The sequence below is a fragment of the Scomber scombrus genome, chromosome 14 (genome assembly GCF_963691925.1).
Source record: "Scomber scombrus chromosome 14, fScoSco1.1, whole genome shotgun sequence".
NCBI classification, from domain to species: Eukaryota; Metazoa; Chordata; class Actinopteri; order Scombriformes; family Scombridae; genus Scomber; species Scomber scombrus.
Window position 1 is genome coordinate 23,141,790 of NC_084983.1, and position 18,646 is coordinate 23,160,435.

Consider the following 18,646-nt stretch of genomic DNA (forward strand, 5'->3'; position numbering starts at 1 on the left):
CGCTGCGTTATCTCCCATTTATCTAATTATGTAAATCAGACAATATTTCACCCCAATCCTGCCCTCTGTGGCTTTGCATAATCTCTGGGCCAGTGGCTGTGGCTCAGCCTGGGCTCAATGCCAGGCACCAGACTGACAAGGAGCGTGTGAGCGTGTGAGCGTGCAAGAGTTGACTTGTATGAGGTGCGCGCGTCCAAACATTTGCTGCTCCTCTCAGGCTCTCATCCAGGTCACACCGGTTAGGAAGCACGCTGCACAGTGGCTATTGATGTTACCTTTTAGTTTTGCATATTTTCCACTACCTACAGCGTTGTAGTTAGGAGCTGCGTGCATGCATCAATGTGTATTTATCCAGCATCTCCCAAGGTCCTTGTTGGTGCCCCACACAGTAAGTTTAATGAGGTTTTAATGCCCCATGTGCTGTTTGTTGCAGCAGAGAACAGGATAAAGAACAGACTAAGACAAGTAGCAACATGACTGATGGAGTTTCAGTTTGAGACAAATGCATAACCAGATGTTCACATCACCAGCTGTCCAGATGACAAAGCAGAAATGCATATACATGTCTACATGCAAATGACAAGAGTAGATTTTACGGTATTGAGTGTGCAGTTTTAGTTCTTTATTCTTTGCAAGATAACACAAAAAGACAAATAGTGACCAAATGCAAATGCAGTAACCATAAAAGTCATAATCTCCACTCAGACAGGCAATTTGTGGGATAAACACTCAACAGAGTAGTTTTCCAGGTCTAATGAGTCCTTGACATGAACAAAATGTGGTGCTTCTGTGTTAAATGCCAGGATAATATGACAACAAGGTCCTGATAGTTTGTTTGATGTTGGCACTGATGTTCTGAGTGGCTCCATTACAAAAAAAAAAATCAAGTAATCTCTGTGTCATTCATTAACAATGCCCCCCCCCCTTTTTTAAATTAGATTTTCTGCCATTCTGCTATTGCCAGCGAACATGAACACTTATTTGTCTCCCAATATCTGTATTTGTGTGCATGTGTATGTGTGTGTGTGCAGTACCAAAAGACGGACTGAAGAGCCAGGGAGTGTTCGATGAGATCAGGATGACGTACATCAAGGAGCTGGGAAAAGCCATCGTCAAGAGAGAAGAGAACGCCAGTCAAAACTGGCAGCGCTTCTACCAGCTGACTAAGCTACTGGACTCCATGCAGGAGGTCAGAGATCACACACAAAAATAAACACTATGAAATAAACTGTATTCTGTATGTTGTTCTTTTTGTTTTTTCTGTAGAGGATTTGCTACATTACCAGGAATCGTTTACATTTGTACCATGGCTTTTTTCATACGAGCCAGGCTTTTAGCTTTCACATCTTGTGGTTTGAGTGCATCACAACTTGTTCCGCTGAGTTCTCTGCACCATGCTGATTAGCGTAAAGCCCTGAAGAATACACTCACAAACCCCAATAAATCCATTAAGTTCCAGTCCAATAAAAAAAAGGCACTCTACATCTCCCTCTCTATTAAGCCTCTTTATAGCAGAAGACTTGCTGCTTACTGACCCAAGGCTATTTAAAAGATAATCCTACATATTAAAGAAAATGAATAATATCTAACAGGCTTTCACTGATTTGTCTCTCTCTGTCTCACCCCCCAAACCACGCTCTTCCAGATGGTCGATGGTCTACTCCAGATCTGTTTCTACACCTTTATGAATAAAACCCTCAGTGTGGAGTTCCCTGAGATGCTGGCGGAGATCATCTCCAACCAGATACCAAAACTGAAAGATGGGAGCGTCCAGCCTCTGCTGTTTCATCAGAAATGACTGCCTTAATCTGTGAAGCAATGCCTTAAATCCTGCCCTGCCCATGTACCTCTCTGGGTCCCCAAGGCTCGTCCTGCCTCCCCCATCACTCTGATTTAATTCCTCAGTTTTTCCGAGCCCCCTCTAGGAAATCTGCCATGCCCCTCCAGGCCTCTGCCATTCAGCTGCATCACGGAGCACAATACATGTGGCCCCACGCCTCCTAATCCTGTCCCAGGTTCGGCCAAACTACAGTAGGACACCGTACCACCAACCTGTAGCTCGTCCTTTTGGCTAGCCAAGAAGAATTTGGCTTCCATTGGAAATATGTTGGCTCTGGATGTCTCATGGCAGCGTGCATTTTAGGCAATCTTTTTTTATTTTAGCCCCCTCACCCGCTCCTCCGTCCACAGATTTCTAATGCTTTTTCTTTTTGGTGGCCGCCTGCCCAGTGTTTTACTGCTGTTTTCACTGACAAACCAACACCTCGAAACACTTTTTCCTCTCTCAACATGACACTTAACATGCTGTCTGATTTGCCGAAATAGAAGCATGCTCGAAGTTCAGGACTACTGTTTCTCTGTTCACCTGCCCAGTTTGTCTCCATTTGCCCTTAGCAGCTCCACTGTGCAGAGAATCTAGTGAGTATTCACTCGTCCTGGTTTCCAGAGGACTGCTGACAAAGGGGATAAACAAAAACATAGAAAAATTAGAATCATCCTCATGACAAGAGAGACGTTTTTATTTTTTTTTATTCTGGACCCGAAGACATTAAGGACGAACTGTTTTCATCTGTGAATCAGTTATCTTTACTGACATGATACAAATCAGATTTATATACCTGACCAATGAAAGAAAAAAAAGTTATAGTAGAGAAATATCCTGTTTATTTTAAGCAGCCATGCATATTTTACCACACAAGGAAAAGTCATGATATTAAAAGTCACACTTACACACACAAACATACAATGTATTCGCAGACACACATCCACTCAGCTAAATGTTTACACAGGATGTATCTGAGAAGGGAAAACCAGTGCCTTTTAGCTTTTAAAGCTCTTCATAGCCATCTTCTCCAAACTGTTGTGTTTTTTCTTTCTCTTTTTTTTGCGTCAGAATCTAACTTTGACGTCCTTCCACATATTTTGTCTGTTTTAGTTTTTCCACGCTGGCAATTTCTGTTTTCTTTCCAAGCCACCATGTTGGTATTTTTTAATGTGGGCAGCTCTTCTGTCTGTTCTGATCCCCAGACGTGAACGTATGGAAGATAGCCTATGGTACAGATCACAACAGTGTAGAGCAGAATGAAATATTAAGATCTTCATTATTAGGTCTTGAAAAGTTTAAGAATCACTCAAAAAGTCAGGAACATGCTGTTTAAGTCACTAAACACATTTCATATATTTATATTTGAAAAATATACAGCATCTCCCTATTAGTATCACATTGTATTGAAAGTTACAGTGCCCAAACAAATACAAACCAAACAAACACAAGTTTAACTGACTCCATATGAATTCTCTGAACATAAGTACCTTCACCATGTAAAAAAAAAAAAAAAAAAAAAAAAACATGATTGATGAAAATATCGGGTTTCTCTCAAAATATCATTTTATATTATATATACACTTTAATCAGCTTCATCTCAAAGCATTTGAACAAACAGAACAAGAACTGGGAATAAGAAAAGCCTAATTAAATCATCATATATATGTGGGTTTTGTTCATGAAGTGTGAAAATAAACCCATGAATCTCAAAAGTACCTTGAGATTAAACCTCTATTCTGGGCACATGATTTTACCTCTAAAGTTGAAATATTTTTGGAAGAATTGTGCAGTTTGGTCCAAATAATTTGTGAATCAAAGCTCAGGCTATGAGTGAATACATCACTTCGATGTGTTCCACTAGTGCCAAATGTCACAGCAAGTTAATGTCCTTTTTTTTCTTCCTTGGAGATGTGAAAGAGTAATTATTCTGTTGTGATTCGACATTATGTGGTTGTTGTAACTTTGCTTCAGGGTGCTCATTTATGAGAAAGATCTGATTTCTGTGTCACACCTACACCAGCTTAAAAGTACTGATTGTTATCATCCAAGTTATATAAGTGTATGATAGCCTTTATTTTAGAGATGCACAAAATATTGTATTTTTGAAATTGCAAAGGAGGCTGTAATTTCTACCGCTGTCAAACAGGTGGAGTCAACATTTGGTACATTTGTAATGTGAAAACATGTCCGTACCAGCTTATGTGATGGCCAAAGCAAAACGCATCAGCAGTGCAGTTTGTACATTGGCTTCTGCTGGAAGTGCAAAGACAGTGCACCCACCCCAACACCCCCAACACCCTCCACCACCTCAAACGCAGTCCATCTTTCATCTGTGTTTCTTGTAACTGGCGTCTCTGCCTTAAATGTCGACCGTATAGATTTTCAGCTGTTTACTCTGAATGGTACTCCTCCCCTCCGCAGCGTATAACTCTGAATGGCAGTTAACAGACCAGGTAGCAGGTTGCCATAGAGACCGGTCATTTGTGTGTTACTTACAGCTAACAGCACAGCAGGCTCTGGACACATACAAGCCACCATTCAATAAGAGCCATCATGTTTTTAATCAGCCATTCTGCCAGAAGGATGGTCACTCGCAGCAGGGTTGTTTCGTGTACAGTGCAGACTTTTCAGCTTTACCCGCTAACATGGTCTCATGGCCTTGTGCTGTAAAGAACATGGGTTTCAAGCCGCTCATGTCATTGTCAATTATTCTGGGGAAGATTTGACTAAACTGTCTGTTTGTTTGGGTAACTTTTGCATACAGTATTACAGTTGTTTCCAGGTGGTGGTGCTTCAGAAAACCAGCTTTAACGTGTAGATGTAACATTATCCCTGCTCATTTCTAAATGGCCATAGGTGTATATAGCAGAGCTGACATATCCAGTGCAATGTAAACAGTGTCTATTATTAAAAAAAAATATTTTTGACATGGACATAACCAACCTCTATACTCCTATACATTTTTCTCTTTTACCTTTCAGCTATACGTTTGAATAAAGGCCTTGCGAAAGGGAGACAGAGAGCCATAGAAATAAGATTTCAAATCAGGAAATAGAACCTTGACAAATATCAATGCTTTTCAAGATTGATTTATTGTAAAAAAAAATAAATATATAATAAAAAATAATAATATTTTCTGCAATTTTGAATACATCAACTTGATCCTCTTTGATATGAATAATTTTACTCAATCCTTTTTGTACATTGAACGAGTCGAGAAAGTAAATATTTTTCTGTTTGTTGGTTTGTGTTTGATAAAAGGTAGACGTGTTGAATACATTAGGAAGTGTTAAACATGTTTGTCTTGTGAAGTAAATGTAAATTCTAAAGTCGTTGGGGAAAGTCTACATGAACGCTCACTGTGTTTTAAAGTTATAAGGAAACGAGGGCGGGAGGAATGGAAGGTGACACGGACTGGACAAGGTTTTGCGTTATATCAGTGACCAAAGCAGAGGAGAAAAGAAAGAAAAAAAAATAACAAACAAAAAGAAGTATTCAAGCAGTTACATTTTAAGTAGCACTTATTATCCAACTTCTAGTACTTCTTATTTTATTTGAAAGGTATATTTTGTAAAGGCTTTGGATCCCATGTATATTGCTTTGAGGATTTACTGGTCACTTTAAAAAACTAAACAAAAAAAAAAAAAAAAAAGGTTGAATCTCCTTGTGAAAGTAAATCTACCAGAGCCTGACGGAATTGCACTACCCTCATACTGGTTGATAAAAGTCTATTTTGTATAAAATACATGCAAATATTATCTTTAAAGATTAAGGGCAGATCATGTTTCACTGGTATATATGGCTATGGCTTTCATTGAAGTCTGTTTTGTTCGTATTTCAGTTATGTAAATGTAATCCAATGTAAAAACAAAAAATATAAAATGTTTGTTTGAAAAAAAAAAACAATAGTTTGTATTACTTCTGTATTACACCTCTTCTGTAGTCAGTGTCGATATTTTCACCTATTTGATTAAATGTTGAATTAATTTATCTGTGTGGTTCTTTGACATTGGATTTGGCATTGTGTTGGTAACAACTTGGATGATGGTTTTTTTTTGTCATCGCTGGTTTAAAGTGGAAATTCGGAAGAACTGATTTCTCTTTAGTTCAAACATCTTACACAATAAAGTTTCCTGTTTTTCAACGCTCAGCTCTAGTGGTTTTATTCTTTCTCTCAGATCCCAATTACTAGAAATTACCTGGAAATGTTGGTAATAAACATAGACATAGAAGATAAAAACCATTGACATAGACTGTATAAAAGATAAGGACATAGTCACTGTGACGTCACCCATTGGTTTGTGGACTGCCTTTTTGAAGCCTTGAGTTGACCATTGCTGTCTTGGGCTTTTGTAGATAGAAGTGACCATATTTGGACAAGAGGGTTGAGCTGATTCAAGTGCTAGCTGCTAGCAAGGTTAGAATGGTGCTTTTATATTCTATGGTTAACTGATAATTCTAATATTTTTTGCTTGCAAATAACAGGCCTAAAGCCATTCAAACAAACCGTACTTACCAGAAAAACTGAACAGCTGACTCCTTAGAGGGAATAATCTGTTACAAAAGATAAGAACAAGGTAAAAACATGGACTACTTGACTGTAGGACCATGACGTTTAGATTGATAAAATTCCCAGGAGTTCTACTTCCAAACAAAGTTGTGGCTCGCACCAAAAACAGGGTTAAAGTTAAATTAACTTGTGCATCCTCAAAACAGATTGTTGTTTGGTGATAGTGATTACTCACAGGTCATGCAACATAGTTAAAGTGATAGCTTTATCCAGAGAGAGTCCAACAGTCAGCAGTGTCAGTACAGTATACAATTTATTCAGTGGTGGGAATTTGTGTATTAAGTTTGAAGTTTCACTCCACATGAAGACCCACACAAATTTACCTTGCAGCCACGAGTTAATCCATTGATCACAGTGATTCCATTGTGGATTCAATTGCTGTGACATCTTAAACAATACAGTCACACTTAAATACAAAGGAAAACCGGCAACGTGTTTGACTACAATCGGGGTATAAACAAAAATCAAAAAGACCAGCTGCAGCTGTTCAACATTTATCTTTAATTCTGCACAATCTTGTCAATTCACCAAAACATCTGAAAGAATATTTAAGGCTGTAGATAGACTTAAATGATACAAAAATCTGGGCAACAGAGATGGAATAAAGGAATTAAGTTAGTATGCTAAAAATACAAATATAAAATTTCATACTTAAAAAAATTATACCTTATCAAATGCTGTGTATTTATTTACAATGTCAATAAAACACCTCAAAAAGAATACAGTTCAGGACTGTGCCTTTAAGAAAGTCTCATAAATAAAAAGTTTAGATATGAACAAAGTAGTCTCATTTCACATTTAAGTTTATTTTTTCTCTCCCATTTGATTTTCCTGTTAAAATTCTAAAATGTTCATTCAATATTCTGTCCTCAAATAAAGAACAAAGATCAACAAAAAACTTTTTTTTTTTTTTTCTTTCCCAGAAAAGCTGATAAGAGACGTTCACAAAGTGGTTCAAGGAAAAAAGTTCAGCTTTGACTCATGGACAAATGAGGACATTGATCGGAGCCCCAAAGCAGACTAGCTTTCATACACATATCTGAATAATGTATATTTTTCTTCAAATATCAGATCCTCTTTGAAAAACCACATCTGCATTTAATCTACTTATGAGTGACAGCCTTGGTTTTGATCCCCGCATTCACATCTAAATATCCTCCTTCAGATAGTTACATTACTAGCATCATCTTGTGTTGGCCAATGACACAACGCAGATGACTGTGTGTCATATGCTGGGTTTGAAATGACCTCAATTGTTCTCTGACTCTGTCCATGTTAAAAATGAAAGCATCTGGAGTAATGCAACTGAATGAATCAGAAGACGTTTGGATCAGATTTGATGTGCCTGATGGTTAAAACCAACAGAAAATAACCATAGAGATCAACCATATTTCTGAAGAAAGGTTAAAAAAGAGCATTGATGGTATGTGATTTGAAAAAGCCTGGTTGATGAGAAATAGTGCAAACAGGGATCCATATACAAAACTGAATCCAAGTATTTCCACCAGTAACAATGCCAACAATCAAAAAAAGTCTAAACTGGGGAAGCAGAGTGAGGCATCACAGCTGGGGTTAAGCAGCAATAATCAGTGGCGTTACTCCTACATTTCGTTTTAAACTGCTGATCTGCTTGTGGAGTTTGTTTGAAATTGTTCACATTTTTTGTAAGGGCTCTGCAGGGAGAGGTATTATAGATAAGGAGAAGCCCAGTGCTGACCTTTTGGGTAACTGTTTTTGAGGTGACCTCATCCTGTGCTGATCTGCCCTGGGGCTCCTGTTGCTAAACTGGAGCTCTGAAACATTAGCCAGGTTGAGTCTTGTCCCGGGGAATTACCAGACTGCCAGAGCAAGTGCTCACAAACACATTTACAGTCGTATAAATCAAACCAAATCCAGCTCCGTCATGGGATTAGCAATCCTTCAAACAGCGCGCAGTGCAGAGCTGAACTAGCAAGTCCAAAGTAAAAAGGCCACTTGCTTTTCATTATGTTCCCTGTCATCATCTCCATCATCTTTGCAGGAAGATCTCTCTATTTCTCGCTGATAAAAAAAAAGAGAGAGAGAGAGAGAAGATGCTCCCAAAAAAAGCAAACAAGGGCTGCAAAATCTCAAGCCTCACAGCTCAGAAATATCAACTAATTTTTACAAGTTTATATCCCTCAACTCTAGTTTCTCTGACACACACGCACGCACCCACACACACATTCCAGGTTTATTACCACATCATCTTCACCAGGACTTGGAAAGCCATCCACACTAATTCAATAACAGCCACCACAGTGGGTTTCCTTTTTCTTCTTCTTTTTTTTTCCAGTGCAACTCAGGGGTCTCACCCCAGTCCAATTCACTCTGCTCCTGCGTCATATCCATTCAATATGGTTCTGCTTGGTCCAGTTTCAATTCCCAGTCTAATCATCAACAATTATCCAGTCCAGTATTGTATACGATCTTAACAAGTCTGTGCAGTCAAATCTAATCCTCTGCAGTCCAGTTTGGTCTACTCCAGTCCAGTAGGTCTTGTTCAGGTCTTTTTCTAGGCCCTGGACTATAAAAACTCCACATAGTTTTCTGGTATCAGTCCTGTTCGACCATCCAAAGTCCCTTCCAGCCAGCCAGGCTCCCTGGAGGAATGAACTAGAGAGAGAGAGAGAGAGAGAGAGAGAGAGAGAGAGAGAGAGAGAGAGAGCGTGAGAGAGAAAATGATTTTATTTAAACACAAGATAGAAGCAGAAATAACATACATAAATATGAGACACTTAAACTCATGTAAACAAGCACATGTGCTGGTGAGAATAGCTCAGTATTACATATTCCTCATTATCCAAGTGTTTCATTTCAGGATATTTTGAGCAGACATCTCTGGCAGCAACAGCACACACCAATAGCTGCTAACAAGTAAGCATGAAATAGAGCAGACTGAGGCTGGATGAGGGACATCGTACTCTAGACAGGCAAAGATCTGATGGGCTTTTCAATACGGCATTACGTTTTTAGTCTGCTGTGAATTAAGGTGAGAACTAAATAACTACTGAAATGGTGTTTTGTTAAAATGTGTAAAACCAAGCCAATAATATTACCTTCTAAATTAATACTTAAATTGTAATAACATGATTTTTGTCCCCTCTAAACTCTTTATTATACAGTTGGATGTTGTTTTATTTGTTATCAGAAAGGTTTAATACACTTTAACAGCTTTAGCTTTGACATTATTTAAAACTTTTGTTTGTCATTTTGGGCCAGTAAGAGGAACATTAACATAATTATTATCAATTCATAAAGTTATTATGGTGAACTGGTCAGATAACAATTTCCTATTTACACATCCAGCAGACACTGAGCAATATTAAAATCTATTTGTTTTAAGGTGTACATATGACAACAGCTTATCATTTGCATGTCTGAACTAAAATGACATTTTAATTTTGAAGAAGCCGTTTACTGTGTGTTGCTGTGGCATGCAGTATATTAGTGAAAGGACAAAAAAACAGACAGGAAAATATAAAAGGAAATATGTTGCAGAAGTAAATTGGGCATTCACTACAGTCATTTCAGGCATTCTGATTCACAGGCTGCAGATAATGCCACAACAGAGATATATATCAAAGTGTGATATAAACACCAGCCAGAACACACTGTCTTTCATCTTCTGAGATCTGCCAGATTAAAAAAAAAAAAAAAAACGCTTAAAAGAAATTCTGATATTGTGCAATGTTGAAATTGTTTGTAACAGCTAACATAAACACATTTGTAAATTGCACTGTGACAGTATTCTCACTTCAGCTAAAGAAGCATTAAAGCATCATGATGCTAAAGTTTGAGCTCTGTGTGGACAGCTGGGAGGCTCCCTCTTTGGCTAGTCATGACCAAACTGGGGTGTTGAGATACCACTGAGGAAATTATATGTCTCCCAGGTCACATTTTCACCCAAACGGCTCTGATGACATAGTAACACAACCCTCTTTATGCAGCCAACTCTATTTTTATTATTAATTATTTATTTATTTTTTGTGATCACATTTTTTATTATTATTTGAACTAAATAAATGTAGACATGCAATACACTATATTTACAAGGACTGGTCAATAAAGTGTAACAATGATATGATCTAAAGTCACTCTAATAAATGCAAATGTATAAACATGCCAAGACATACATACATATGTATAAAGCTTACCCACAGCCTACCCTAAAAGAAAAGTGTACATATACTCATACATACTTATTTGCTGTAAAGAACATAGGGTGATAACCAACAATATAAAATGGTACTGATGTAAGCAGCTTACTTCAACCCTTATAACTTGAGCTAGTAAAATAACCCTGAAAGATCTCAGCTAACTCTATTTGGGGTCTTGAGGTCTGAGAGGCCATGTGTCAACTGGTATGACCAAAGAACTGAATCCATACCAATCCTGAGTCTGTATGTGTGTGTTCCCCTGCGCGGATTTACAACATGCTATGATAAGTATTCAGTTCGACTGTTATTCTGTCAGATAACGAGTAAAACGGAACACGCCCTGCTGAAGTAGTTTTATTATCCTAGAATTTGTGCAAATCTGGTCTTCATTAGGAGAGTTAGACCAAAGAAAGCTATGAGGTGATAAATATGATTTACAGTTTTGGGAGCTTGAGCTTGGAGAGGCTGAAATTAGGCTACAGAGGGCCCTGAGACTGTCTGTGATGGGATTCCTAATGGAGAGCACAGGCCGAAAGGAAATGAAAGAAAGACAAAAAAAGGAAGGAAACAATTGAAACATAGAAATAATATCTTGGGTACTTCTCTGCATCATCATTCGTGTGCTTGTGTGCGGTTTCTTTGATATACTACTTGTTTTTTTTTCCTAAAACGAAGCAAATTACTCGACAGATTTGGAAGATATTAAGTGCTTGGCTGCATGCAAAAGCAATGCATTGCACTTGACTGCCTCTGTTAGAGTCTAGTCTGCTTGACAGCCTCTAATGTTCTCACAGAAGTGTGCAAAAAAAAGTGAGTGTAAATCCAAGCTTATTTTAAGGGCAGGTGCTGGATAAAAATACACTTAAACAGAAATATATATATAATATATATTATGTAACATATGAGAGTCTCATCCTTCTCTTTCCTCTAATAAGACCGCTGCACCTTAGTAGAGGAAAATGTTCAGGGAAGAACGCAGGGGAACAATTAAATTTCATTATAAAAGTATTAGTCATGGAAAAATTATGTTAAAAGCCTTTCAGTTATAAGTTTTTGGGCAAAATCCATTGAATGCTTGGAGGCATTTTTAAAGATATTTTCAGCCCAAAAGAAATCCAGCACCAAGGTCCAGCAAAATGCTAAAGATGAGTTTTGAGTAATTATTTGTTTGTATACAAACAGAAACCCACATCTTTCCTTTTTCTTTTCTGCTGGCAAATCCAGAGCCTGACTCACCGTTCTCGAAGATGGTCCCAGCAATGAAGGACAGCTCAGAGTCATGCTCTGCCTTGCAGGCATACAGCGCTCGAGCCTTCCTGCCTGCAATACTGGAGACAACAAGAGAGTGAGAGTGAGACAGTAGTGTTGTGGGCTGATTCATGAGGAAAAAGACAGCTTTTGAAACAATGCACAATTTAGACACCTCGAGTTACACAAGCCACAGACAGGTCATTACTTTATATGAACTGTTTTATAAGCGCCAAGTGGCTATATTCACACATGATAAAGGATGCTTTCTAGCACAAGCAAAGCTCTAAGGATGTAATCATATTGGATTATTATGGATTTCAAATTCTAGTTCTTGTTTTATAGTAGACACACATTGACCATTTATTTCAATTTTAAAACTACAGTTTATTTTCCCTTCCATGTCATTATTTTATTATAGTAAACAGAATCAGGGTCAGCTGCAGACTCTGCTAACTGCCATGCAGAGGGTAGCGGTCGAAGGAAAGGCTGGGATTTTGATAGAGCAAAGCAGTGGTGAGCTTTTGCAGAAGCACTAGGACATTTGAAGCTTGAAAGTTGAAGTACTGCATTTAACAATTAAGTGGGAGACAGTGTACGTCTAGAGAAGCTTATATAAAAGAAACATCTTTCCAACCTGTGCAAATAGAGTGGAGAGTGCATTCTTGATCCTCTGAAGAGCAAGCTAGCTTTTAAAATCAGTCTTTTAATAGGAAAGGTCAGAAGTCATGGTCAATAAAATGACAGCTTCTTGAAGCTTGTAGGAAGTAATTTATCAAGGACGCTGCAGTCGATAAATATGCTTGCAACAGTAAGCATTTAAGTTAAAAAGCTGTGTCCCATATTACCCTGCTGTTCTTTATGAATTCAAACTAAACTGGTAACAGTTGAAACATCTGGCATAATATACTTTGAAGAGCTACTAAAGTAAATAATAGCATATTGATAGCAGCATTCAAATCATTTGCTGAATACTTGATCAGTGCTTGAATCAAATGTCCAGGCACTCCAGCAACCCCAGAAGTGGAGCTTATTGTATAAAAGACATAAATATGCAGTTTTTTCCTTTCACTGCATCATCAGCACGCAGTCACACGCCTTTACAGTTGACAGCAGTTTCTCAATACTACAACAGTCTTCTACTGTGTCACTGTTCATTAAGTTATTACACAAGCAATGTGGACCCACCTGACAGGGGAGGAGTCACTGGAGGTGGAAGATGTCGGTTGTGGACTTGACGGTGCTGAAAACATCGGCCAAGAGGGAGAACGTGGTGAGGTGGGGCTGGGAGACGTTGCACTGATGGACACATACAACAACATTTTCAGTATTAGATACACAACAAATAATAATTATGCATATATATCCCCACATTTTATGTTACAGCCTTATTCCTAAATTGATTAAATTCCTTTTTTTCTCACCAATCTATATATATATATATATATATATATATATATATATATATATATATATATATATATATATATATATATATATATATATATATATGGACATTGGCAGCCATGGTAAATTTCTATTTTCTTTTCTTTTTTCTTTTATTTGCACGCACATAAGACTACATAAAATCCACAGGCTTTTATGACATCAAGAAATAATAAGACACCATGAATTCAATGTAATTTGACTTTCTTAAATTAAAGGTGACTTTTTCTAACCTGGTTGGTATACTGCCACGATTCCTTGGGTTTAGCCTGGAAACACAAAACAATTTTTTTTTAAACCAAGGTGAAGTAATCCATCTTAATCAATGACCCACAAAGTGACTTGATAATAATATATACATTATGCCTTGACAGAGAGATTATGTTACTGAGCAGTTTTCCCTTCTCACTGAAGTCTACTAGTGTTAGTTTTCCAGCACAGAGAAGACCTCCCAGCTTTTTTGCCAAAAATGGAAAAAAAAGTTCAAATAAAGCCCACATCATTTTGCTGCAACAAGAGATGGACTCCTTAATAGCTCTCATTGGGTGATTTCACTTGCTTAATGTGTTCCAGCTCTGGCAAAAATAACAATCTTAAATTAAAGCTAATCGCCATGATCAAGAAAACAGTACACCCTGGTGAGCATCCAATGACGAAACAAATGAAGGATTTAGCTGACTTCACCATGGATACACTTGGCCCCAGCATGGTTCTGGTACCCGGTTAATATATTAACTAATTTCTACATTTTACAGACAGAAAGGGGCAAAATCAATACTTAAACATAATGCATCTACTGTAATAATACATAGTTGTTGCGGGCCTCTTTCCAAGTTTAGGGACGAGTGTGTATCTAAAGAAATTAAATCTAATTTCCAAATGGTCAGTCGACATGGTGCTGTAAAATATGATTCATCATTACATCTAACCACGCTGTGTGCCTTCATCAATCTAATCTGGTGCTGCAAGATGCTGGTGAACTGACAAGCTCAGTTTCTTGCTTAGAAATGACACGCAGGCCGCCATCCATCACAGGCTGCCCTTCAGGGTGAAGGATTGTCAAGAAAGAGAGAAGGTGAAAGACAATTCAGGTGAAAGAAAAAGTGAGAGATAATAAATGGAGAAAGCAAAGAAAATGTATTCATGGTCAATCAAATTACTGCAGGCAAGACCAGGTTTTGTAACAAGCTTTGAGATCATTGTCCTTGAAAAAGTATTTCTTAGTGATTAACAGGTACGTACACTATTACACAGCCATTGCAGAAAAATCTGTCATGAACAAGGCCAGCAGAGTCATGGGGAAACAGGACGCCCGCCACTTTACATTCATGCTGCAGTGCTGACAAAACTCAGCCAGGGTTTTGTGCATTATATATGACTCAGGCTAAAAAACGATTCTGCCTCTTCTGCCCCACATGAACCAAAACAATACTGAGTAAACCGTAAAAGGCCATATTATACAAGCAGGATGTCATTTAAAATTCAATATAGTAAATTACGTGCAGCCACGTTTCTGATATTAATAGCCTCTAATATGAGTGATTTACACAAATCATTTTCTATTAGAAATCTTGTCTGCAGGCCTTCCTCATATACTGAATGGCAAAGACAAATTGCCTCTATTGTCTAAATGCTTCTAAACTGCCTCTTGAGACTTTTCTTCTGAATCTTTCACCACGGGGGTTAAAGAAGTGTAATCAATAAAGATCCCACTGTCAGCCACTTCCTATTAAATTTGAAATACACTTAGCACATTTAGACTGCCGCTATAATCACTGACAGGTTGTTGCAAGAATTGAGCTAAGTGGTACTATTGAAGCTAATAGTGCTGAGGTTCTATTCAAGGACGGGTTTATGCAAGTGAAGGTATGGCATAAAAACACAGCCATGTAACCACACCTCGCTGTTAACTATAAGCACACTTTATGGCACAAATTACTGACAGAAAGTTACGTTTGTCAACATTTCCAGCATTGTCAAACCTCTTGTAATGATTTCTCAGCTTTTGAATACAGTGAAATACTATTTTTTTTTAAATTGTGCTTGTTTCCAGCAGCTATGAGAATAGATAAAAAGAAGTGGAACTTTGATTGCCTCTTTTAATTATGCATTATTTTGCCTTAATTCTGCTCCACATGGATTGAGATTCAACTTGTTTCAATCTTTATTTTAAAATTCAAGAGAGTTCTAAAAGGGACAAAAGATACCAACATGTCAAATTTTGAGTACATCTTGATGGAGAAGATGTTTAAAATATTAAACGTATGTAAGGGTGATTATGAGAAAAACTTGTTTTGGTTTGAATATATCAGCATACAGCTTCAATGAAGTGTTCAAATAAGCAGATGCAGAATGTAAGATCATAACATGGAAAGTTCTTTCTAAATTTAAAGAAACATGCTTAGAAATTTAAGGAGAAGGTTACATTTTTAAACTTGTCCATCATCTCAGTATTATCACTTTATAAAGTTGTTATTGTGAATAACCTAACAAACATACACAGAGCAACATTTGCATTCATTTTTCATGCTTCTGGCTTCCTCATCAATATAAGTCTAATATTCATTCTCTTTTTAGCTCTGGTTTGTTCTCTACCAATTCCTGAATTAAATATACAGAAAGGTGAGTCAAAGGAATCAAAGGAAAAATCGGTACAGGTCTGAATGCTTGACCCCTACAGTACGGGGATCCCATAGCTCTGTTATGCTGTGGGGAACATTTTGGTTTGGGTCCACCTGTCCCCTTAGAGGGAAGGGTCACTATAAATCAATACAAAGTTGTTCTAAGTGATCGATCACCTTTATCCTATGATGAAACATTTCTGTCTTAATAGGAGTGGTCTCTTCCAGGATGTCAATGCCCCCATCAACAGGGCCCAAGTGGTCACTGAATGGTTTGATGAGTATAAAAATGAATGAATCATGTGCTGTGGCCTTCACAGTCACCAGATCTCAACCCAGTTGAACACATATTGGAGATTTTAGACCAGTGTCCCATCTACCATTGCCATTCCCTGTTTTTACAGCGTATAGGTGAGTCAGGGCATTAGTGCTTTTTTATCTTAACTAACAAAGTGCACATAACATCAACTCATTCATAGCAGGGCTCATTTTTTTTAAATAGACTTCTCCTTTTTTGATGATGTGAAGTGTGGTTCGTATAGTGACACTCCTATACCCTAGGGCGAGATTTTGGGATAATCATGGTCTTTCTCTCTTCAAGAACAAATGCATGATTCACTTCAATAACCACAGTTAATACTGCCACTCCTTCAATAACACAAAAACAGCTCCAGATAATATTGGCTTCAACTTTAAAGAGGAGTCACATGTTGCCAAGTCATGTCAAGCCAATTTTATTTATATAGCACCATATAAATACAGAAGTAATCTCAGGGCACTTATCATCATATATAGATGGTCTAGAGTGTACTCTCTGAGTTACAGAGACTCAGCATTCCCTCCATGAGCAAGCACTTGGCAACAGCGGCAAGGAAAACAACGTAAAACGTTGAAACTTCAAGCAGAACTGAGCTCTAGGTGGGCAGCCATCTGGCTTGACCAGTTGGGTAGATGGAGAAAGAAAGAGTGAGAGGAGGGGGGGGGGGCACAGCAACAACAATAATAATAATAACAACAATAATAATAATACAATTGTATACAATTAATACAATTAATAATTCAATAGTAATTGTAATATTGCGTGTCAAGAAGGACTACAAGGGCAGCACGCAGCCCACAACCACAGATCCAGATTCTACAGCTCCGGAGGCAGAAATACCAGCGAGATGAGAAAGCAAAAAAACTACAAAGCACAGCAGTCTAGGCCTATAGCAGCATAACTAGGGGCTGGTCAAAGGCAAGCCTCAGCCGCCCCTAACTATAAGTTTTATCAAAAAGGAAAGCTTTAAGCGGCTGTGGCTCAAGAGGTAGAGCGGTCGGCCTCCAATTGGAAGATTGGCGGTTTGATTCCCTGCTCCTCCAGTCCACATGTGGATGTGTCCATGAGCAAGACACTTAACCCCAAATTGCTCCCGTTGTTGTGCCAACGGTGCGTAAATGAGAATGAATGGTTAGCTGAGCAGGTTGGCACCCTGCTTGGTAGCCCCTGCCATCAGTGTATGAATGTGTGCGAATGATATGTAGTGTAAAAGCGCTTTGAGTGGTCATAATGACTACAAAAGCGCTATATAAGTACAGTCCATTTACCATTTACCATTTAAGCCTACTCTTAAATGTAGAGAGGGTGTCTGCCTGCTAGACCGAGGCTAGAAGTTGGTTCCACAGGAGAGGAGCCTGATAACTGGCACCCATTCTACTTTCAGAGACTCTAGGAACCACAAGTAAGCTTGCATACTGGGAGTACAATGTTATAATGCCGTAATAGGGTACTATAAGGTTGTTAAGATATAATGGTGCCTGATCATTACAGGCTTTGGAGGCGAGTAGAAGGATTTTAAATTCTATTCTGGATTTTACAGAGAGCCAGTGCAGAGAAGCTAAATGGGAGGAACACAATATATTTTTTCTATTTTTTGTAAGAACTCATGCAGCTGCATTCTGGACCAGCTGGAGAGTCTTTAGAGGCTTGTTGATGCAGCCTGATAATAATGAATTGCAATCATCAAGATGTGCCTGATTGTAGGTGAAAAAAGGCAGTCCTTCAATTCAGTTTGATGTGGAAGTTAAAGGACATATGCTGATCAATGATAACTCCTACATTCCTTATGGTGGCAGGGTATTGCCATCCATTGTAGCAATATCATTAGGTAATGTGTTTCTGACGAGTTTAGGCCCAAGCCTCAACCTTATACTTAAAGTTTAATTAACGGGTTGGTTTTTTCTGGCTTCATTGATAAATATAAATGAGTATCATCTGCATAACAATGAAAGTTGATGGTGTGTTTCCTAATAATATTATTACCTCCAAGAAGGATAACTAAATTGAATAGTATTGATCCAATCCATGAGCCTTGTGTGTCCAACTTTCATGCTGCATTGATGGGGGATTTTTGGTAAACGTGTGCAAACTGAAATGGATCTGATGAATAGGGCTTGGATCAGCTTAGTGTGGTTCCTTTAATGCCAATTAAATGTTCCAGTCTCTGTAATAGGATGTCTTGGTCAACAGTGTCAAACACAGTACTAAGATTTAGGACAGATAGAGAGGTAGAGGAAAAGAGTTTGAGCTAACCTGTTTTGTTTTAACACCTCCTTTTTTAAGGGGCAATAGAGTTGAGTGTGATTCACAGTCAGCCTGAAACACTATCAATAAGGTGATCAATTTGTGAGGGACTAAAGTTAGCATAAAAGTCCTATGTTGTATTGAGACGTGGCACTGAATTTAATGCTGATGAAATGGCTTGCTTAAATCTAGCGA

The 18,646-nt window shown here is 38.1% G+C and overlaps 2 protein-coding genes across 2 annotated transcripts in view; one reads left to right on the plus strand and one right to left on the minus strand.

Annotated features, from left to right (window-relative positions):
• LOC133993907 (glucocorticoid receptor-like) overlaps positions 1-5,975 on the plus strand; it is a 71,610-nt gene extending 65,635 nt beyond the window's left edge. Inside the window, exons 9-10 of the mRNA XM_062433040.1 lie at positions 1,032-1,189; positions 1,646-5,975. Of these exons, the coding sequence (XP_062289024.1) occupies positions 1,032-1,189; positions 1,646-1,798 (311 nt within the window). The 3' untranslated portion in view covers positions 1,799-5,975. The remainder of the gene's footprint in view (positions 1-1,031; positions 1,190-1,645) is intronic.
• Positions 5,976-6,723: 748 nt separating this feature from the next.
• LOC133993908 (rho GTPase-activating protein 26-like) overlaps positions 6,724-18,646 on the minus strand; it is a 99,928-nt gene continuing 88,005 nt past the window's right edge. Inside the window, exons 21-24 of the mRNA XM_062433041.1 lie at positions 13,501-13,536; positions 13,010-13,120; positions 11,810-11,901; positions 6,724-9,029 (exon numbers count right to left, since the gene is read on the minus strand). Of these exons, the coding sequence (XP_062289025.1) occupies positions 8,941-9,029; positions 11,810-11,901; positions 13,010-13,120; positions 13,501-13,536 (328 nt within the window). The 3' untranslated portion in view covers positions 6,724-8,940. The remainder of the gene's footprint in view (positions 9,030-11,809; positions 11,902-13,009; positions 13,121-13,500; positions 13,537-18,646) is intronic.